This window comes from Lacerta agilis, chromosome 9 (assembly GCF_009819535.1).
Source record: "Lacerta agilis isolate rLacAgi1 chromosome 9, rLacAgi1.pri, whole genome shotgun sequence".
NCBI lineage: Eukaryota > Metazoa > Chordata > Lepidosauria > Squamata > Lacertidae > Lacerta > Lacerta agilis.
Genome location: NC_046320.1, coordinates 72,647,531 through 72,670,886, shown reverse-complemented (window position 1 = coordinate 72,670,886; position 23,356 = coordinate 72,647,531). Strand labels below are relative to the sequence as shown.

Genomic DNA, 23,356 nt, shown 5'->3' with positions numbered 1-23,356 from the left:
CACCCAGAAGGCCCTCTGCCTGGTTCCCTGTAACTTCACTTCTCAAAATGAGGGAACAGCTAGAAGGCCCTCGGAGCTGGAACTCAGGGTCCAGGGTGAACCATATGCTCCTTTTAAAGCCATTAGGTTGGTGACTATCTTCAGGAGAGAGTTTAACTTTCACAACCTGAAACGTGACAATTATTGACCATCCCCAAACAGCTAAACTGGCTCACAAACTATCCGTCTCACAGTGACAGCATCTTTATGTAGCAGAGCAGTTGGGCTTTGGCAAATATGAAAGCCAAATCTTGGGTCTGAAGCCTGAAACGAGGTGCTGGGATATGGTTTCTCAGCCTGCTGCTATAGAAACCTGCCCCAGCCTTGTCAAAGCCCAAATCAGTAGGGCAGAGCTTACCAAACTCTGTGTCACGACACATCAGTGTGTAGGTTTGTCACACAAATGTTCCTTGCTGTCCTGGGGCTGGAAAAGGGGTCAGTTTAACCTCCGGTATTTGCTAGTAAAACTGAATTACTGTGTCATGAAATGATGCAGGTCTAAAGAGATGTGTCACCAACATGACAAGTTTGGAAAGCTCTGCAGTAGGTCTGCTGTGCTAACTGCAAGGAAGAGCCCCACTCCGTCTCCCTGGGCAGCTTGGAGGAGAGGAATTTCATCAGCAACTCACTAGGTGAACTTTCTTGGCGCAACCAGGTGCTTGTTGCCCACAAACAGGCTGAACGACAGTCCTCCTGCAACACGCAGCCCACCGTACCAAGAACACTGCAGCTTGGTGGTCTTGCTTTTTTTGCTTTTTTTAATGAATGTTACGAAACATGCCCCTACAAAAACGTCCTTCCAAAGCAGAACAGGCAGTCTTTGACATTTAAAAACCGGGTCCATGGCATGGAGAGAGAGAGAGAGAGAGAGAGAAAGAGCAGGACAGGTGGGGGGGCAGCAATCCTGCACCTCTAGGCAAAGGAGTGTGTGTAGAAGACATTCACGTTGGCTGCGTAGTCCAGGGGGAGGGCTTGGCCAATGTGCTTGGCCCCCAGGCTAGCCCCTCCCAGCGCCGAGGACTGCTTCAGCTTCAGGAGGCTGAACTTGGAGAAGGCGGTGCTGAGCTGCTCTCTGTGCGCCTGGTCAAGGACTCGGATGAAGCCTGGGAGAGGAAAAGAGGCGGGGAACGGTCATTCGGAGGACACCAATCCCTACCAGGTGCTAATTTGGTACCCAGGTGGGCACTCAGCGCAGGCATATGAGAGGCAGCACAGGAACTGCAATTCCCGTATCGCAGGGGGTTGGACTAGATGACCCCCGGGTCCCTTCCAACTGCAATTCCACAACACTGCAGCAAAACACCCCCAGCCTTGCCAAGGAGGTTCGCAACTCTTGTCTGCCTTCATCCCCGACAGCCGCTCACCTCCTTTCATCATTTCCCAGCTGTTCCACACCGATCCGACGCACACGATGGGCAGCCCCAGGTCTCCTAGGAAGAGGCTCTGGCAGGAAAGAGAAAGAGAAGGGCACAAAAGAGGGTTCATTTATGGCATTTATTTCCTCTCCTCCCCCCCCCCCACTTTCCTGCACGCAGGGCCTTTCCCAGGGAGCCTCCCATCCTGGGACTCCCCAGACCTTCTGCAAAGTGGCTGCCCAGCATGCCAGCAGAGTAAGGTGCCTCTGGGAATGTCTGGAAACCCAGAAAGAAGCACCCCTGGCTGCATAGCTGGGGGTTGGACTGGATGACCCTCGGGGTCCCTTCCAATTCTACAATTCCCCCTATGGTTTCAGGTTTCCAGGCAAGGTAAGACAAAGGCATCTGTACAAATAACCACACTGGCACCTTTAGGTACGCATGTCGGTTATCCTGAGGTTCCTGCATGGCAGGGTTGGGCTAGATGACCCTCAGGGTCCCTTCCAACCCTACAATTGTATGATTCTATCTCCTTGGTCAGGACAGAACTAGTATCTTGAAATAAGCCACAAAGCAGGAAGCCTGCCTGGACCCCACCCAGAGGAATGGGGCACCCCAACTCGACAGGCAGTGGTCATCTTTACCAACCTAGCTAGAGCTGGGAATTTGTTCTTTCCTTTCCTTTTCCTTTTCAAAATATAGTCTGGGCCCCCACAAAGTTTGCTGACCCCTGGGCTAGGGCAACCCAGTCGGATGGAGTAATATTACTACTACTACTAATAAGAAGAAGAATAATTTTGAAATTATTGTTTTAATATACAGGTGAAACTCAAAAAAATGGAATATCGTGGAAAAGTCCATTTATGTAAGCAATTGTTTTCATTAGCTACTGGAGTTTAATATATGAGATAGACTCATGACATGCAAAGCGAGATACCATATGTCAAGCCTTTGCTTGTTATAATTGTGATGATTATGGCGCACAGCTGATGAGAACCCCAAAGTTGAGATTGTTAATTTGGGGTTCTCATCAGCTGTACGCCAGAATCATCACAATTATAACAAATAAAGGTTTGATGTATCTGGCTTTGCATGTCATGAGTCTATCTCATCTATTAGTTTCACCTTTTAAGTTGAAGAAGTGTGGTATCTGAAGAAGTGTGCATGCACACGAAAGCTCATACCAGGAACAAACTCAGTTGGTCTCTAAGGTGCTACTAGAAAGAATTTTCGATTTTGTTTTGTCTATGGCAGACCAACACGGCTACCCACCTGTAACTGGAACTATGGAAGGCACCACATTGAGCCGCATGAAACGGAAGTCCATAAATCTCACAAAGAAACTGGCACAGATACAGACAGACATCTCCTTTCTAACCAAATGCAAAAACCTGGACGGTATCTGAAGAAGTGTGCATGCACACGAAAGCTCATACCAGGAACAAACTCAGTTGGTCTCTAAGGTGCTACTAGAAAGAATTTTCGATTTTGTTTTGACTATGGCAGACCAACACGGCTACCCACCTGTAACTGGAACTATGGAAGGCACCACATTGAGCCGCATGAAATGGAAGTCCATAAATCTCACAAAGAAACTGGCACAGATACAGACAGACATCTCCTTTCTAACCAAATGCAAAAACCTGGACGGTATCTGAAGAAGTGTGCATGCACACGAAAGCTCATACCAGGAACAAACTCAGTTGGTCTCTAAGGTGCTACTAGAAAGAATTTTCGATTTTGTTTTGACTATGGCAGACCAACACGGCTACCCACCTGTAACTTTTAAGTTGAATTACTGAAAGAAAGGAACCTTTCCACAATATTCTAATTTTTCGAGTTTCACCTGTATGCTTTTCAGAGCACACCCACCAGGTGGCTTCTAACTGCACAGAACAACGTCTTCTCTGGGCTGGCTGGCTGGCCTCTTGGCAGTGCTGTCAAGTATCCCGTTTCCCCCGGGATTCTCCCTTATTTTAAGCAGTTTTCCGCTGCTCTACTTTATTTTTTATTTCCCTTAAATTTCCCGTTTTTAATGGAAGCAGCTCCTCCCTTGCTGGCCAGGGACTGGGTGGGAAGACCTCGCCTACTTGGAGAGAAAAGCCTCAGCCCTCAAAGCAAGTGGGAGCCGTTTCCCGTGCTTACAGGGGGGTGTATTCCTCCCCCTGCATCAGCCCCTATCCGTTGCCGCCGAGCCCCTCAGCTGGCCAATAGGGTTAGCTGGGGGGCGGAGCCTGGCTGCCTTTGAGCAGCTGCTGTTTCCTGTCTTGTATTGATGGGAACAGACAAGAAGACGATGGGGCTCCATCGTGCGGAGCACATGGCTGCCCTCCTCTTTGCTCCGCTCCGAGCCCGCTTGGAGTTTACATTGCTGCTCCGCCCACTTTTGCTTCTGGCTCCGCCCACCACTGCCATGTGACTATCCCTGGGATAGGTGAGACTGCTGATCCCTTATTTTCAAACCTGAAAGTTGACAGCTATGCCTCTTGGTGACCTCGTCCTGGGGAGATCCAGCCCCCGACTGCTCTGCTCTGCCACCCCCCCCCACCGCCCCTTCCTTTCACAGCTTACCTGATCAACTTTTGGCAGCACAGCTATGATGTGCCGGGCCAACACTTCTCCAGCCTTATTGAAAACGTAGCAGCAAAGGGGGTCCCCAGCCTCGGCTCCTGCATGGAGAAAGATGTTGCCCTTGTTTACTCGTTTCACAAAACTTATACGCCTGGTCTAGATGACCGTTGGGTCCCTCCCGACTCAGGGCAGGCCTGACGTCACCCTGGAGGCTTCCTAGGGCAGCTGTGAACCCCTCGACATGCCCCACGGCTGCTTGCTCTGAATCCTCCTGGTGGGCCCAAGGTGGGAATTTGGAGGGTTGCCAATAAAAAGTTCACGCGGTGATAGTAGGAGAAGAAATGCCCCCAAAAGATAGAAAATTCTTTTTGTATGCCACAACAGCTGCGAGAATATTGCTTGCCAAAAAATTGGAAAACACAGGATACACCAAAGATAGAAGAATGGCAAATGAAGATGATGCAATATATGGAAGTGGCCGAAATGACTGGATGAATCCGTGACCAGAAGGAGGAAACGATAGAGCAAGATTGGAGCAATTTTAAAGTGTTTTTTAAAAAATCGTAATATTTGTTAAAGAGGAAAGTTTTTGGAAGAAACTGAGGCTTAGGTGTGTATTTAGAATAGGAATTAATCAGAAATTAGATAGTAAAGCTAGACAATGATAGAGAAAGAATGTAAATTAGAGGGTTATAAATAAGAATGTTTAAAATGACTTGGAAGACTGCTAAAGATGTGTTATAATGAAATCAGTAAAGAGAGATTAGAGGAAGTCGTGAAACAAAGTGAGAAAGAATAAGAAAGTTTTTACATATGTTTTTAGAAATAAGATGTACTTTTCTTGTTATAGAAAATAAGTTTTAATTGTTTCAATGTGTGAAAATCAATTTAAAAAATTATTGAAAAATAAAAATAAAAAGTTCACGCGGTGCCTTTGGTGCAGCAGGGAATTTAACTGGCATCTCCCAGACTGGCTCCCAGTGCACTCCCAGCCAGCTCCCTTTGGCCAAAGGGCAACCAGGGTCAGCATCTGAAAACAATGCCGCGGAAGACACGGCACCAAACGCAGAAGCAGCAGCAGCTTTGCTTGCATGACTTCTTTTCCAGAGGATTTTTCAAACCCAAGAGGAACAGCCCTTGTCCGCAGGCATGGGGGAAGTTGATATTTTCTGAATCGAGCGACGGCTTGGGAATTTGGGAAAGGGCTGATCAATGTAACTGGCTGCTTTCAAGCATGGAAAGGATTTGGGAGGGAAGGAAACATTGCGACGGTTAATCGTTGTCATTATTGAACCCTTCGCCAGCACGTCCCAGGGCAGGTTTTCAGCAATTTGAAATTGAGAAATAAAGACAGCTGAGCCAAATCGCAGTCACAGGAACAGCGTTGGTCCTGAAAACATCCCACCCTCTTTGAAAGCAATGAACCATTTGGGTCAAATAAGCATTATTGCAGACATCTTCAAGATCCTGTGGTTCTGGGCACCACAGTTCAAGAAGGATACTGATAAGCTGGAAGGTGTCCAGAGGAGGGCAACCAAAATGGTCAAAGGCCTGGAAACAATGCCTTATGAGGAACGGCTTAGGGAGCTGGGTATGTTTAGCCTGGAGAAGAGAAGGTTAAGGGGTGATATGATAGCCATGTTCAAATATATAAAAGGATGTCATATAGCGGAGGGAGAAAGGTTGTTTTCTGCTGCTCCAGAGAAGCGGACACAGGGCAATGGATTCAAACTACAAGAAAGAAGATTCCACCTAAACATTAGGAAGAACTTCCTGACAGTAAGAGCTGTTCGGCAGTGGAATTTGCTGCCAAGGAGTGTGGTGGAGTCTCCTTCTTTGGAGGTCTTTAAGCGGAGGCTTGACAGCCATCTGTCAGGAATGCTTTGATGGTGTTTCCTGCTTGGCAGGGGGTTGGACTGGATGGCCCTTGGGGTCTCTTCCAACTCTAGGATTCTATGATCTGCAAGAAGCCCCAGGCAGACTGAAAGCTGAAAGACGAGTCTCCGGCATCTGGGATGCCATTTCCTTTTCAAACAAATGAGAATTTTTCCTTCGCATAAATCCTGCAAAAACAATGAGGCCTGGCGTTCCCCCAACCTGTTCCCCCAACAGATTGAGGTTGAATCCTGACAAGACAGAAGTACTGTTCTTGGGGGACAGGAGGAGGGCAGGTGTGGAGGATTCCCTGGTCCTGAATGGGGTAACTGTGCCCCTGAAGGACCAGGTGCGCAGCCTGGGAGTCATTTTGGACTCACAGCTGTCCATGGAAGCGCAGGTTAATTCTGTATCCAGGGCAGCTGTCTACCAGCTCCACCTGGTACGCAGGCTGAGACCCTACCTGCCCGCGGACTGTCTCACCAAAGTGGTGCATGCTCTGGTTATCTCCCGCTTGGACTACTGCAATGCGCTCTATGTGGGGCTGCCTTTGAAGGTGACCCGGAAACTGCAATTAATCCAAAATGCGGCAGCTAGACTGGTGACTGGGAGTGGCCGCCGAGACCACATAACACCGGTCCTGAGAGATCTGCATTGGCTCCCAGTACGTTTCCGAGCACAATTCAAAGTGTTGGTGCTGACCTTTAAAGCCCTAAACGGCCTCGGTCCTGTATACCTGAAGGAGCGTCTCCACCCCCATCATTCAGCCCGGACACTGAGATCCAGCGCCGAGGGCCTTCTGTCTGTTCCCTCACTGCGAGAAGCAAAACTACAGGGAACCAGGCAGAGGGCCTTCTCGGTAGTGGCGCCCGCCCTGTGGAACGCCCTCCCATCACAGGTCAGGGAAATAAACAACCACCTGACATTCAGAAAAAACCTGAAGGCAGCCCTTTTTAGGGAAGTTTTTAATGTTTGATATTGTTGTATTTGGTTTCTGTTGGAAGCCGCCCAGAGTGGCTGGGGAAATCCAGCCAGATGGGCGGGGTACAAATAATAAATATTATTATTAAATATTATTATTACTCTCTGGCCAGTTTGGACTGCAACTCCCATCATCCACCTGGCACTTCTTCTCACGGTACATAGTTAAACTGTGGAACTCCTTCCCGCAGGAGGCAGTGGTGGCCACCAACCTAGAAGGCTTTGAAAGAGGATGAGGCAAATGCACAGAAGAGAGGGCCAGGGGTGGCTCGGCTCTGCCTCCACAGTCGGAGGCAGCGATGTTCCTGAATGCCAGTTGCTGGAAAGAGCAGGAGGGGAGGATTGCTCTGGGGCTCAGATCCTGCTTGCGGGTTTCCCGATAGACGCATCCGTTTGGCCACAGGGAGAACAAGACGCCAGACTAGAGGGGCCCTGGGTCTGATCTCACAGGGGTCTTCTTACGTTCTGCCAGCACAACAGACCACAGGACCATGGCACTCCCTGTTGCCTGCTAAACCTATAAGTGGGGCCTTTGAATGTAACTGCAGATGGTGACAGCAGTCACGAAATTAGAAGACGCCTGCTTCTTGGGAGGAAAGCAATGACAAACCTAGACAGCATCTTAAAAAGCAGAGATGTCACCTTGCCGACAAAGGTCCGTATAGTTAAAGCTATGGTTTTCCCAGTAGTAATGTATGGAAGTGAGAGCTGGACCATAAAGAAGGCTGATCGCCAAAGAATTGATGCTTTTGAATTATGGATGTTGGAGGAGACTCTTGAGAGTCCCATGGACTGCAAGAAGATCAAACCCATCCATTCTCAAGGAAATTGGCCCTGAGTGCTCACTAGAAGGATAGATCCTGAAGTTGAGGCTCCAGTACTTTGGCCACCTCATGAGAAGAGAAGACTCCCTGGAAAAGACCCTGATGTTGGGAAAGATGGAGGGCACAAGGAGAAGGGGACGACAGAGGATGAGATGGTTGGACAGTGTTCTCGAAGCTACTAATATGAGTTTGGCCAAACTGCGGGAGGCAGTGGAAGACAGGAGTGCCAGGCGTGCTCTGGCCCATGGGGTCACGAAGAGTCAGACACGACTGAATAACAACAACAACAGAACAGTTATCAGTTTGGAGCACTATCAGCCCTGGTTATGGGCTTTTGGTCGCGCTAGTGAATCTCGACTGACCCATGAGATGCTTGTAGCCTGGCTAATACATGTATACGACTATGAGCTAATTTATCTAGTCCTTTACCTAACTAGTGAATTAAACATCTGGAAGTGGTGCGGGCCGTTTTCTGTCCCCTGCCCAGTGACCCACTAATAGCGACCTACACACACTATTCATGGCTTTCTGTTCTTGGCAAGATACAATTTCCAGAGCCCATGCTTTGCCTAAATAACAATAACAATACAGTGCTACTGGGCATGTGCAGAGTTCCTTTGTCCTGTTACAGAGTAATAGGGCTAGGTTGTTGATTATCTATGTTGTGATCTTTTCTGTGAACCGCCCTGAGACCACCGGGTATACGGTATATAAACTCAATAAATAAGAATAAGAATAACTCTGAACACCACCGGGGTCTCTGGGAAGTTCAGAAGCAAGGTACACCCCAAGCCAGCTCACCGCCCCCACCAGGGCATCCTTCCCCAGCTACCTTCAGCCAGCTTCTTGCAAAACCCTGCAAACTTGGATTTCTCAAAGGTTCTGTAGAGGTGAGTCAGGAGACCCATCCTGTCCGTCACCTGCGGGAACAGGAGAAAACAAGTTCAGTTGCAGGCAAGTTCTCTATGATTTTTGCCCTGATCTTTTGACTTTAAAGGATTCCCCCCCCCCAAAAAAAGGCCTGGCGTAAGGTAAGCCATAGGGACGCGGGTGGTGATGTGGGTTAAACCACAGAGCCTAGGGCTTGCAGATCAGAAGGTCGGCAGTTTGAATCCCCGTGATGGGGTGAGCTCCCGTTGCTCGGTCCCAGCTCCTGCCCACCTAGCAGTTCAAAAGCACGTCAAAGTGCAAGTAGATAAATAGGTACCACTCTGGCGGGAAAGTAAACGGTGTTTCCGTGCGCTGCTCTGGTTCACCAGAAGCGGCTTTGTCATGCTGGCCACATGACCCGGAAGCTGTACGCCGGCTCCCTCGGCCAGTAACGCGAGATGAGCATCACAACCCCGAGTCAGACACGACTGGACCTAATGGTCAGGGTCCCTTTACCTTTAATGTAAGCCATGCACAAATAGTGATCTGAGTCTTCCCAGGCTAGCACATCTTGGCTAAGATTGCAACCAAGGTGGATTTGATTTAAATCACTAGTCAGTAAGACTAGATTTAATCTTTTTTTTTTTTTTAAACAGATAGACTCATTCTGCTGCTATAATCTTAATATTTACAACCAGATGAGGGTTTCAATTTTGGAATAATACATTTTCAGGAGTAGTTTTTACAGTTATATCAAAAATTACTGATTTGGTTATACTATTAGAAATACATGGACAGATAATTATGAAATTATTGTGAGGTTTTTTAATAAGTTAACTGTTTACATTTGGGACAACTTTTCTGCTGTACTTTATTGGAAGGACAAAAATAATCATTTCCTTAAAAATATAAACAAATTGTTTAACTATAACAATAACATTATAGCATAGGTATCCATGTTTGTTAACTGATGTGATTAAACATAAAAAAAACACCTTGGAGATTTAGCACACATGAAAAACTTAAAACGAATCCTTTTCTCCTGCTGTACAGCCTTTGGAGTATAATGTAACTTAAATAGAAAACTACCTTTTCAAAGATTTTTCCTCCAAAAGCATTTAATTTTAAAAATCCGATTTAAATTTTTAAAAATCCAAATTCTTTTGATTTAAAAAAATCGTTTGATTTTTATCCATGCTGATTGCAACCCTGGTGAACATTATAGAGAAGCCACCAGCAAATGAGAGGTGACACCAAGTACAAATCCGAAAGGTGAAATTAAAAGAACTGTGGTGCTTTTAAGAAGATCAGGGAGCTGGAGAAGGGGTTTGCCTGCCTTCGCCCGAGCAAGCGGGTTTCCTCCTTCCTCCTGGTCCCTCCCTGCCCGCACAGCCCAGCCACCCCTCCTTATTCCAGAAATCGTGATATATCGCCCTATCGCAGCCGTTAGCTGGCGATGCATCACGATGTTGAAAACCAGCTATGCGCCCAGCCCTGATGTCATGTGCAAAGCAGGGGCAGCTGTGACCCCTCCCCTTCCGAGGCCAAAAGCAGCGAACATCAGGAAATGGGAAACGCAGAAGGAAGCGCAACGCAGGGGCTCATTTCACGCCAGGTGAAACAAGCCATAAAAGCTGTCAGGTGACAGGAGAACCCTAATGGAGCCAGGTGGACTTTGGCAGGTGCTTAAAGGGGAGCAAAGGGGCTAATCATTAAACGGCCGGAGCCAGCCCCACCCCAGAGCAAGCGTGGAAGATGGAGCGCAAGAAAGAAGAGCTTTTCAGGACATACGCAGGGCAGGGCATGTACTCTCTGCACTTATGAATAAAAATAAATCTGATTTTTGAACAGTGAAAGAGACCGTTGCATTTTTGCCCGGTCGCCATGATTTATTCTGCTGCTGAAATTCTGCTTCTTAAGCACAGAAGTCCTCTGGCACTGGAGATGATTTCCCCCCAAATAATAATAATAATAATAATAATAATAATAATAATAATAATATGCCCCCACCTTGCGTCGAAGCCTACCTTTGCAGCCTGGGAAAAGCATCAGTTAAGGATGCACCTGTGAACCTACTTTGGACTATTCCAGGGCAGGTTCCTCTCTGGCTCCAGCAGCCACAAAGAACATTTAAGGCAGCCTTTGTCAAGTCGGTGCCCTCCAGCTGTTTTGTACTATCCGCCCCAGCAGGGGCACAGCCATGTTGGCTGGGCGTTGCAGCACAAAACAGCGGCAGGGTGCCAGGCGGGCGAAAGGGGATAAAAGGGGAGGCAGAGCCAGAAAGGGGGCACCATAGGAGAGGGACGGTCTCCTGTTTATGACCTACTGAGAAATACAGAAAAGGTCTCGGAGCCCAAACAAGCCTCTTGAACATCTGAGCTATGATGGCATTGCTCTGGCTCTGCAGCTGGAGACAGGAAATGCTCCAGAATCCCAGTTTCTGGAAAATGCAGGAGGGCTTCTGCGCTCTTGATTCTGCTTGGGAGTTTACCTACGGGATTCTGGTTGGCTGCAAGAGGATGCTGACCGTGGTAGGCCATTGGCCTGATCCAGCAAGCTCTTCTCTTCTGGTGTTGGTTTCAGTGGGCTCTGTATTTTGTGCCTTGCCGACAACCCAAGACCTCTCTCCCATGATCCCGGAGCCAGTGACCAGCCTCTCGCGCCCCCCAACTCTCGCCACGAGTCAAACGAAAGCACAGGCGGGCAGTTTACCTGGAAGTAGTCAAACATGGCTTGCTTGACGTAGCTGATGTCATGCGGAGGCGTTTCGAGGTTGTCCAGGCTGTCAAAGACCATCTTCACCGCCTGGTGAGCGATCCAATAAGCTACAGACACCAAAAGAGGAGATTACGCCCGGCACTAGGGATGTGGGAAGATTCAGGACGGAGAACAGAAAGGACTCCTTCACGCAGCGCAGAGTTAAGCTATGGAAGTCCCTGTCGCAGGAGGCTGCGATGGTCACCAACCGGGATGTGCTTTCAAAGAGGATTGGACAAATTCATGGTGGAGGAGAGGGCTATCTGTTTCACAGGCAGGAATGCTTCTGAACCTCAGCTGCTGGAAACCACAGCTTTCAGGCTCAAATCCTGCTTGTGGCTTCCCCACAATGGGCATCTGGTTGGCCCCTGTGAGAACAGGATGCTGGACAAGTTGTGTCCCAGGCCTGATCCGGCAGGCTTTTCCTAGGTGCTTATAAAGGAAGCTCTAAGGCCTGCGGAAATTTCCAGAAGCCTCCCAAGTGTGACCATTGACCTCTGGTGCCAAGTCATGCTCTGAAGATCTCATCACACCTTTCGGTCCTCAACCATCCATGTGGCAAGGCCTTCCAAGTTTCTGGGCTCCCTTTTGGCCACGCGGACTGGATAACAGGGTCCAATCCAGAGGTTCTGGGGAAGATCTGCGCCACTCCTGAGATGTCTTCTGTAGAGCCAAGTTGTTTACTTCATCACCAGCGAACCCGAGCCCAACATCTCCCAAGCACAGCACCCCACCAACCAGCCTGGCGTCCTGTCCTCACCTGACCCCTCGTCGCCCATCATGTGGCCCCATCCCCCGCAGCTGACCTGAGAGCCGTCCGGATTGATGAGTTTGCAGTTGGAGCCTGTCCCGGAGATGAGGACCACACCGCCTGGAGGGGAAGAGGAGCACGTGAGCAGGATGTACACGGAAAGTACAGACATGCACAACAAACTTCTGCCTCTGTCCTAGAAAATGGAAATTCTATAAATTCTATACCAAGGGAGTGTAGCTGATGGATCTTGAACCCTCGGTGAGTTAGGGGCTTCCTCTGAAGAGAGGCTTCGGTGGATTGAGCAGACAAGACCAAGAGGAGGTCCAACGGTCAAGAAGGCCGTTTCTGCAGTTGCTGTAGAGAGAAAAGAGGGGCAAAACTACTGGCCCAGAAATGGAAGGAAGAGACAACCCCAAGCAGAGAAGAATGGCAAATCAAGATGGTGGACTGTGCCGAAATGGCAAGATTAACTGGGAAGCTCAGAAATCAAGAAGACAAGAACTTTATAAAAGAATGGGGAAAGTTTATATACGAGACCACTGCAAGCAGGTCAAGACATTTGCAGGATTTTAATCACACTTGTAAAGTAACAGACACTATGGATAATTCAGAAATAAAAATACTTGGATAAATATGGATATGCAGCTGTAAATGTTTTCATTAGGACCCATGGAAGGGATGGGGGGAAGTCAGGAGATTCAGAGTAATCTCACTATTTAGATTTTGAATTGTTGTTGTATGCTTAAATTTTTACAAATAAAAAAAAAATTAGAGAGCAAGAAGGAGGAGGAGGAGGAGGAGGAGGAGGAGGAGGAGGAGGAGGAGGAGGAGAAGAAGAAGAAGAAGAAGAAGAAGAAGAAGAAGAAGAAGAAGAAGAAGAAGAAGAAGAAGAAGAGTTTGCATTTGATATCCCGCTTTATCACTACCCGAAGGAGTCTCCAAGCGGCTAACGTTCTCCTTTCCCTTCCTCCCCCACAACAAACACTCTGTGAGGTGAGTGGGGCAGAGAGACTTCAGAGAGGTGTGACTAGCCCAAGGTCACCCAGCAGATGCATGTGGAGGAGTGGAGATGCGAACCTGGTTCACCAGATTACAAGTCTACCGCTCTTAACCACTACACCACACTGGTGTGTGTGTGTGAGAGAGAGAGAGGCAGGTAGGGCTCATCCCCCTGGGAAGGTAGCTCATCTAGGAGAAGGAAAATCCTGATCCTAAACCTCCGCTGCCTTGCGGGACATCTTCCAGAGAAAAAAAGGCCAAAGAGTAAACCTTGCACAGATCCAGAGTGGAGTCCCTAAGGCGGTTGGATGGCGTCTTGTGTGCCTCCTTCCGGCAGCTCCTGCCGCCAAACTGGTGCCAACCGTCTTGCTCTGCTTTCCTTTGGACCCCGTCAATGAGGTCAAGAGGGGGATCTTGTCATCGAGGCAGCCCAGGGGGGACACACGGCCCAGGCTTGCACTCTGGGGAGTTGACTTTGGTTTGGCTTCAACCCCCCCCCCCTTGTCTCTCAAGACAGACGGAGGCCAGCAACAACCACAGTGCCGTTTCCTCCTCTTTCTCCAGACCTGTGGCTCTTGAGGTGCCTCCCTCGTGGTGGCAGGGGAGTGCCAAGGGGCAGAGATGCTCAGTTCCCCTCCATCCCAGCTGTTTCGTACCCTGCCGAAAGAGTGCTCACGTGTACAGGTTACCTTCCCACTCAATGCGCATTATTAGCATGGAATGGCATCCCTTGAGGCTAGCGCACCCTCTGCTAACCCAGGACCAGGCATTTTGGACGCCAATCCCTATCAGATGCTGGGTTGCAAGGGGGGGGGAGGCTGCTGAGCTCAGCCCTCGCTTGAGGGTTTTCCCTTGGCGCACCTGGTCAGGCTGCTGGACCAGATGGGTGCTGGCGAGATCCAGCCGAGGTTGGGCGGCCACCTGTCCTGGATGCTTTAGCCGAGATCCCTGCATTGCAGGGGGTTGGGCTGGATGACCCTCGGGGTCCCTTCCAGCTCTTCTGCCCTTTTCCACCTGCGCCGGCAAGGGCCGTACCGAGACACTAAACCCAGCCCTCTTACCGTGGTCGGTGGCTGTGGCCATGGCTCCAATGGCATCCGTGGTGATGTAGTAGTTTTGGCTCAGGCAGGGGAAGCGGGTCTTCATCTCCTCAATGAGCTTGTTGATGGCTTCTTTCTGCTCGCCTCCGCTGAGAGAGAGGCCCTGCGCCAGAACACCCGCACCGTCACCAGCCCAACCCTGGATCGGCCCCAGCAGCAAGCATCTGGGCCGGACAGAAAGGTAGGGCTGGAATGGAGCCACGCATGGCCAGGAGAGAGTTCAGCCCAGGGTGGCGGGATCGCTTGCGAGGAGGAAGACTGTTTTCGGAAAGTCCACCAGAACACAAGACATGACCCAGTTTTCAGAGGAGTTGTGTTATCAGCTCTGCCTGAAGCAAATTCTGCAGCTGGTTCTACCTGGGACTCCTCTAGAATTACAACTCTGGGGAGCATTGCAAGGTGTACCCCAGAGTTTATTGGGGGTTTGAGCTGCCAGGCTCCCCAATTCTCTCTGGAAGAAGCACGGCACTTCTTTGCAGTTAGACGCTACAGGAAAAGATAGAGTCCAGCGGGGAAACTCTCTCTCTCATGGATACCCAACTGTCTGAACCAGTGATTCCCAAAGCGGGTGGTAGCGCCCCCTGGGGGGGATTACTTGGGGGTGGGGGCTAAGAGGCAACATTGAAAAACTGGCATCGCTGCATAAAATGCAATCCGCTTTCTTGAACTTATTATGCTAAATAGTTTTAACCGGATTTCCAAAAAATGTGCAATTAGTCGGCGCTGTTTTGAACTGTGTTCCTAATCTTCCTTAGCAAGTTGTGCAAACCGCTGTTCTGAATAATGCTTTTTAGAGGGTGGGGTTTATGAAGCCAAGGGGTCGGGAGCCCGGGAAAGATTGGGAACCGCTCATCCCATCGAGGAACCACCAAGGAGCTCCTGGGGAACCTCGGGGACACCCGCCCCGACACAGGGGGGGGCCATCTAAACCGAGGGGGTAGCAGCCCTGTTTAGGGAAGCTTTTAATGTTTAATAGACTATTGTATTTTAATATTCTGTTGGAAGCCTCCCAGAGTGGCTGGGGAAACCCAGCCAGATGGGCAGGGTATAAATAAATAAATAAATAAATATTATTATTATTATTATTATTATTATTATTATTATTATTATTAGCAATTGCTGCTTCCCAGCTCGGATCCTGCTTGCTGGTTTCCTGCAGGCCCCTGGGAGAACAGGATGCTGGGCTAGATGGGCCCCTGGTCTGATCCAGCAGATTCTTATGTCCTAATGGGGATCCGCTGGGCAAAGGAGGAGGGGAAGAGGATACTCACCAGGGAGCGCAATGGGACCTGTGGATCCGCCCCTGCCTTGCCCTTGGCTTCGCTGACCATGGTGTTGATCCTCTCCAGGCACCTGTCTGTCCCAACCAGCTGCTCGCCAAGGGGAGAAAGGAAGGAGACCCCAATCACCGCCGCACCCCAAACTTAAGGGCACAGACAGGCACCCAGAAGACCACCGCTTGCTGCCCTATCCTAGCTTTCTGGAGAGTAAGGAGAAAGGCATCCTGGCCTCAGTGGGCCCTTCCGGGATATGGGCATCGCCCTGTCGGGAGCGAGGCATCAGTCAATCACAGCGTTCCACTTGGAGATAACTGTCCCTTAGCAGATATGGGGACTGCACAGACTTGGCAGGCCAAATGAGCGCAGCCACTCATCTCGGCACACAAAGCTACTCAGGGTGAGCAACGATGTGTGATGCAGGGCTTCAAAAGGAGAGCGAGGCCCCAGCAGTGTGGTGTAGTGGTTAGAGTGGTGGACTAGGACCTGGGAGGAGGCATGGGTTCGAATCCTCGCTCGGCCATGAAGCTCAGTGGGCCCGATGTCGGGAGCCAGTCGATGCTTTCTCTCGGCCCAGCCAACCTCACAGGGCTGCTGTGGGGATTAAATGAGATGGGGCAGGAGAAGTGTGTTTGCCACCACCTTGGAGCCAAAGGTGCCATGAACAAATCAATCAGTAACAGTAAAAACACTTTAGCTGGGTTGATCCAAGGGATATGAATATCCTGCCTTGGGGAATATGAACGGAGATTTATTGTGATCCTTACATTATTCCAGAAAGTTTTCTCTGTTGCTGCCTGAGATACAAGGGGAGTGGGGGGGGGACACATTGAATGATTTCAGTTTTTTAAAAAAGATCAACCCTAACTGCTTCCCTTTCTAAGAAGGACTTAGTCCCTTGTGACTAAGAGGCGTTTCCAAACATTCATATAGCTCAGTTGGGAGACCATATGGTAAGACTCTTAATCTCAGAGTTTTGGGTTCGAGACCCACGTTGGGCAAAAGATTCCTGCGTTGCAGGGGGTTGGACTGAATGACCCTTTTTTCCCCCAACATAATTTTTATTAAGTTTTCTCATAATTATAATTTAAACCAGAATGTACAACATTTATGAATTATGTATGTATACAAAGGTTTGTATCAATGAAAAAAAAATACTCTTATGCTTATATCATATACATAGCTTATACAGTTTGTAAAAGAAAAAGAGAAAAAGCAAAAAAAAAAAAAAAAAAAAAAACCCACTTCCCCCCTTCTGCTTCCCCCTTGGGGTCCCTTCCGACTCTACAAGTCTCTGATTTTACGACCTCTGAAGCCACGGTGGGCCTACTTACCCAGTGGTTGGTGCAGGGCCCCTCGCCCTCTGCCAGGATCTTGCCATCTTCAGAGATCAGGACCACCTGGGAGTGGGTCCCTCCCCTGCAGTGGGGTGGGGGGGGGGAGAAACAAAAGCCCAAATAGCCGAGTAAGAAGCCGCATGATAGGCGTTCGTAAAATGATGCCTATCAAGGAGAAGTGGATAGAGACGAGTTCTCCTCCCTCTCTCCTCGCACTAGAACCCGTGGTCGTCCGAGGAAGCCGGACGGTGGAAGATTCGGGACGGAGGAAAGAGAGGAGTTTCTGAAACTTTGCCTTCCAGCAAGAGCAACTTGGAGAAGGAGGTCAGGCACTCAGCGTGATGAGCAAGACCGTGTTTGAGATTCCCCAGAATCAGATTTTTGTCAAGACTTCGACACGACCTCCTTCATGCAGAGTTGGCGCGACGGCCAAGCAACACAACCCACTGCGAAGCCTCGACATGCAGCCATAAACACAACTGAGCAATGTTAAGCGGGGAGCTAAATGATGTTCTTTGCAGATACAGGTAGGTAGCCATGTTGGTCTGCCCTAGTCAAAACAAAATAAAAAAATTTAAAAAATCCTTCCAATGGCACCTTAGAGACCAACTAAGTTTGTTCTTGGTGTGAGCTTTCTTCTGCATGCACACTTCTTCAGATGCACTGAAACAGAAGTCACCAGACCCTTATATATAGTGAGAGAGTGAGGAGGGGTATTACTCAGAAGGGGGGGTGGGAATGGGGGATTGGCTGATGGGTGTGGAAAACCTGTTAACGACTGCAATTGGTCTTACAGGAAAAAGCAAGGGGTGAGATGGCTAAAGATAGCTTTGTCATGTATAATGAGATAAGAATCCAATGTCTTTGTTCAGACCAGGTCTCTCTGTGGTTTTAAGTTTGGTAATGAGTTGCAATTCAGCAACTTCTCTTTCAGTCTATTTCTGAAATTCCTTTGTATTAAGACAGCTACTTTGAGATCTTGTATAGAATGTCCTGGGAGATTGAAGTGTTCTCCTACTGGTTTCTCTGTCTTGTGATTGATTGCATACACATTCTTCTAACATTGTGTATGCAATCAAATGCCAACAGTACCCTTCACCTCTCTATATTGGACAAACAGGCCAAACCCTACGCCAAAGGATAAATGCACATAAATCTGATATCAGGAATCACAAGACAGGTTTTCCACACCTATCAGCCATTACCCCATTCCCACCACCCTTCTGAGTCATACCCCTCCTCACTCTCTCACTATGGTATATAAGGGTCTGGTGACTTCTGTTTCAGTGTATCTGAAGAAGTGTGCATGCACATGAAAGCTCATACCAAGAACAAACTTAGTTGGTCTCTAAGGTGCCATTGGAAGGATTCTTTTTTATGTTCTTTGCAGAGTACAAGCTGGTGGCTGTGCCGTCTTTTGCAAACGGATGCATCAAACAGCCCAGAATTGCAAAACTGGGCATGACCATTGAGCAACCAAAAGGCACGCTGTCCTGGGCTGCTCCTTTTTTCATCGCTGGGTTTGCAAGAAGCTGCCTCAGGAGAAGTCTGACAATCGTCCCATACAGTGCAGCACTCCCTACGCCATGGGTAGGCAAACTAAGGCCTGGGGGCCAGATCCGGCCCAATCGCCTTCTCAATCCGGCCCGCAGACGGTCTGGGAATCAGCGTGTTTTTACATGAGTAGAATATGTCCTTTTATTTAAAATGCATCTCTGGGTTATTTGTGGGGCATAGGAATTCATTCATTCCCCCCCCAAAAAAAATATAGTCCAACCCCCCACAAGGTCTGAGGGACTGTGGACCGGCCCCCTGCTGAAAAATTTTGCTGGCCCCTGCTCTACGCCAACTGTCTGCAGGATTTCAGAGAGGGAAGTCTTTCTCGGCTTTGCCTGCAGATGCTGTCAGGGACTGAACCCAAGACTTTTTCTGTGCCAAGGAAATGCTCCAGCACGGAATTATGGTCTCGTAAATCATCGTTTTTCATAAGGCTAGAAACTATTTTTGTTCCGCACCCCATGCAAACCACCTCCCAAAAGGGGTTTGGGTGCCCATTCGTGTCACCCAAGTGCACCGATGCACAGCCAAGCCACACAGCTGTGGCCTGTGACAGAGGAATCTCGTAGATCTGACAACTTTGCAGCGTATTTAGCGCTGAACAGTTGCAGAGGTCCAGGCATCGCTCACATCTACCCCCATCTCCTTGAACACAACCATAGCTGTGCTGGAAACCCCAAAATAACAGAGACGCATGCAACTTACAAGGCCTTCTTACAGCTTCTTGCAAACTGCGCGTTTAAGATCTAGAACCAAGGAAAGCTCCATGGAAAAGGAAAGCAGAGAGGCAGGTGTTTTATATTAAAAGGGTGGTTGGGACTCTGTCCTGACGAAAGATCTATGCACAGCCCCACCCGGGCCTTTCGAAGCCCAAGATTTCTCTGCCAAATCTCATTCCTTGTGGCTGCACAGAAATCAATAACAATAATGAAAACCCTCGAACTGTGTGCAATTTAACTTGCCTGCATCCCTCGGCACACCTGGCAGGCAATCACCATCCTCACCTCTAACCACCTGCCATTTCAAGCCACGCGAGACATTGGGGGGGGGAACAGCACCCCCACCCCAAAATGGAGCGCAACAGTCAGTTCCTGTTGGAGACGTGGCCTGTTGAGATTGGTTCTGCGGATCACGCGGGAGATTTATGAGACAAGAATACACACGTCCGATTGAAACCCTCCGGCAGACTAGCCGTGCAGGGAGCAAACCTGAGTTGTGCAGCACGATCCCCTCCCCGCCCCGCCCTCCCGCAACACCCACGGCTTCAAGAGAGCAGCTGAGATAGACCTTTCGGACAACCTCAGCACAAACTGGAGGAAGCGAAACTCTTTAACTGGGCAGCAGGCCAGTGTCCCCATGCCTCTCCAGGGCGCCCAGGTTCCTCCTCCAATTACAGCCCTGCCCCAAGACGCAGCATTGTGCCATTGTGGGATTTCCCAGTTCCTAATGTATCAGCTTCCTCCCCCCCCCCTTTTTGCTTCCACTGTTCTCAAGCCGGGGTTAGAAAGTGATAGAGAACCCTCCAAAAGAAGAACATTTTTTAAAAAAAACAATATATCATAGAACGGGAATAAAGGGATCATAGGCTCTGTTTAGACCAGGGGCAGCTACCCAGTAACAACAACAACAACAACAACAACCAGAACAACAGCTTTGTTATTGCAATAATATCTTTTGAGGCATAGAGTTTTGGGTCGTCGTCCCCCTCACTTTCCCTTCTCTTTTTCTCTCTTTTATGTATGTCTCACCATGTTTAGTGCACATATAATTCTGTACTTTCTAATTTCCAATAAAGATGCCTGGAGATGATGATGATAAAAATAATTATTATTATTATTATTATTATTATTATTATTATTATTATTATTTGTACCCCGCCCATCTGGCTGAGTTTCCCCAGCCACTCTGGGCGGCTCCCAAATGAGTGTTAAAACAATACAGCATTAAATATTAAAAACTTCCCTAAACAGGGCTGCCTTCAGATGTCTTTTAAAAATAGATGATAGATATCAATAATGACGACAACAAAAGCTGTTTGACAGTGGAACGGTCTCCCCCAGAAGGTGGTGGCCTCTCTTTCCTTGGAGGTTTTTAAGCAGAGGTTGGATGTGCTTCTGTCTTGGGTGTTTCCGTTGAGATTCCTGAGTTGCAGGGGGTTGGACTAGAGGACCCTTGGGGGTCCCTTCCAACTCTACGATTCCATTATTCTATTATTTATAGAATTATTTATTTGTTTATACCCCACCGTTCTGGTTGCTCCAGCCCCTCTGGGTGGCTTCCTATGGCTCTGCATTTGTTGCCGGACTCCAGTACCCATCAATCCCAGGAAAGGACGGTCAGCGGTTGATGGGAATATGTTGCTGCAGGTTTGCGCCTCCCCCCCGCGCTTTGGACCCCTCCCCTGGTGCCCCGCACACCCTCCTTTCAGCAACAGGGAAAGCCCTTTCCATTTGCCTCCTAGAGATCTCTGTTTGGATCCCGCTTGCTTACATATCACAGCTTTTGCTTTTTAAAAATGATATTGCTGTACCATTTTTAAATGGTGTCTGCTGCTCTGGGAGTCTCCAGGTGGAAGAGCAGAGATGAGAGAAATGGAAAATTCATTAATCTGAGCACCTGTCGCTCTGTGTAAATACAAATCTGTGGTGCGCTTGGAATAAGAGCGTGTGCAGTTCTGGGAAAGCAGATGGTAAGAGCTGGGGAAAGGGCCACCAAAATATAAAGACTCACAGAGTTGGAAGGATCATCTAGTCCAACCCCCTGCAAGGCAGGAATATGCAGCTGGATCATACCTGCAAGGCTGGCATTATCAGCACCAGGCTCTAACCAACGGAGCTCTCCAGGGGAGCAACTCTCCTATGAGGAATGGTCGCAGAGTTCGGTACTTTTTAGTTGAGAAAAAAAAGACGAGGAAGAGGCAACAGGATAGAAGCTTATAAAAGTATAACATGGTATACTTTTTTTGAGAAAGCGGAAAGTTTTCCTTCCTCTCCCATAAGGACCTAAGGGACCACCTCTCCTGGTATGTCCCGGGTAGGACTTTAGAGAGCCAGTGTGGTGTAGTGGTTAAGAGCAGTAGACGCGTAATCTGGTGAACCGGGTTCGCTTCCCCGCTCCTCCACATGCAGCTGCTGGGTGACCTTGGGCTAGTCACACTTCTCTGAAGTCTCTCAGCCCCACTCACCTCACAGAGTGTTTGTTGTGGGGGAGGAAGGGAAAGGAGAATGTGAGCCGCTTTGAGACTCCTTCGGGTAGTGAAAAGCGGGATATCAAATCCAAACTCCTCCTCCTCTTCTTCTTAAGGTCCTCAAATAATAACTTTTTTGAGGTCCCGAGCCACAAGGATGCTAGGTTGGCTTCAACTAGGGCCAGGGCCTTTTCAGCTCTGGCCCCGACTTGGTGGAACAGTCTGGCACAAGAGACCAGGGCCCTGCAGGATTTGGCATCCTTCCGCAGGGCCTGCAAGACGGAGCTGTTCCACCTGGTCTTTGGGTTGGTTTCAGTTTAACCCTGATGTTTCGTTCTTTTGGTGTGATTGGTGGGCTACTTAAAAATGAGGCTGCAGTCTAAATTAAATTTTAATCTGTATTTTAATCTGTATTTTAATGAATTGTTTTATGTTTTTGTTGTGATTTTATTGGTGTTAGCCGCCCTGAGCTCAGTTTGGCGGGGAAGGGCGGGGTATAAATAAAATATTATTATTATTATTATTATTATTATTAGACTAAGACTCGTGGACATCCAGTGAAGCAAAAGGCTGGAAGATTCAGGACGGAGAAAAGAAAGTCCTCCTTTGTGCAGAGTTAAACTATGGAACTCCCTGCCACAAGAGGCAGGGATGGCCACCACTCCCGGATGGCTTTCAGAGCAGGAAATTTGTGGAACAGAGAGCTATCAGCCACAATAGCTATAAATATAAATAATAAATTATGCTTGAAAATTATTATTATTACTGTGTTCGGCCTCTAATGTCTGAATAATCGGTTGATGGGAACTATAAGTGGGCACCCCCACCGTGGGGACCTGTCTTGGGCGACCCTTTGGCCTGATCCAGCTGCAGAGCTCTTCCTGGGTTCCTAAGGGGGTTGAAGTGTGTGCTTGGAGAGGATTCAGCACCAGACCTTTCCCTTGAGTACATCCAAGACGCGTTTAACAGGCTGCATTATAATGCATTTGCGGGGATCGGGTGGCAGCCTGTCCCGGATGCGTCAGCTGAGATCCCTGCCTTGCAGCGGGTCGGACTAGAGGACCTCGGGGGTTCCCTTCCAGCTCTACAACCCTCGGACTCCCCGCGTGCGGAGCCTGGCTGCATTTTTGCCTTCAAGCCTCGCCGTCGGAAAGCCCGGAAAGCCGGGATGGCGAGAGCAGCTGCAGAAAGGAAACGCGCAAGCAAGGAAGTCAATGAATGAACACAAGCGGCAGGGGCGGCGCTGCGAGCCAATTAATAATAATAATAATAATAATAATAATAATAATAATAATAGCAATACTCCACCCATCTGGCTGGTTTGCCTTTGAGGATCCAGCCCAGGTGAGAGCAAGGCTGGGGGAAAAACAAGGACCCCCCTACCTATATGTGCGTCCAGGTAGGGAGGCGGACGCGCCCCATCTCCTCCCCTCTGCCCGGCGGCAAACACCCTCCAAAACCCCCCGGGTTTCCCCCCGCCGCTCCGGCCTCACTCACCCCTCCACGCCGCCGAAGATCGCAGCCATGGAGCCTCCGGGAGGGACCTGCCCGCCGACCCGCCCCGGACACCGAGGAGCCCCGGGGAGAGGAAGAGAAAGAAGAGCGAGAGCGCGCGAGGCGCAGCCGGAGAGGGGAGGGAGGAAGGAAGGCAGGCACCGCCTCTTGCTCCGCCTCCCGCTCCTCCCACGCACGCCGGGGGCTATTTTGGGAAGCGGGGGCGGTGCATGGGGAGGAGGAAGAAGACACCCCCCCCCGCATCGCCCTCCCCCCACTTCTCCGCGCTCCCCGTTGCACCGGACCCGCTTGGGAAAGGGCTGCGTAAAAGCCTCAGTGATTCCGGAGAGATTTCGGTTCTGGGAACGCCTCGCCGCGC

At 49.2% G+C, this 23,356-nt stretch overlaps 1 protein-coding gene across 1 annotated transcript; it reads right to left on the bottom strand.

Moving 5' to 3' along the window:
* Positions 1–791: 791 nt before the first annotated feature.
* Positions 792–23,108, bottom strand: NAGK (N-acetylglucosamine kinase). Its single transcript, XM_033161103.1, has 10 exons — positions 22,981–23,108; positions 16,737–16,821; positions 15,397–15,495; positions 14,087–14,228; positions 12,033–12,143; positions 11,228–11,340; positions 8,478–8,565; positions 3,966–4,063; positions 1,404–1,482; positions 792–1,142 (listed from the first exon to the last, which is right to left on the bottom strand). Exons 1-10 carry the CDS (start codon positions 23,007–23,009, stop codon positions 952–954), a joined length of 1,035 nt encoding a protein of 344 aa, XP_033016994.1. The 5' UTR covers positions 23,010–23,108; the 3' UTR covers positions 792–951.
* Positions 23,109–23,356: the final 248 nt, after the last annotated feature.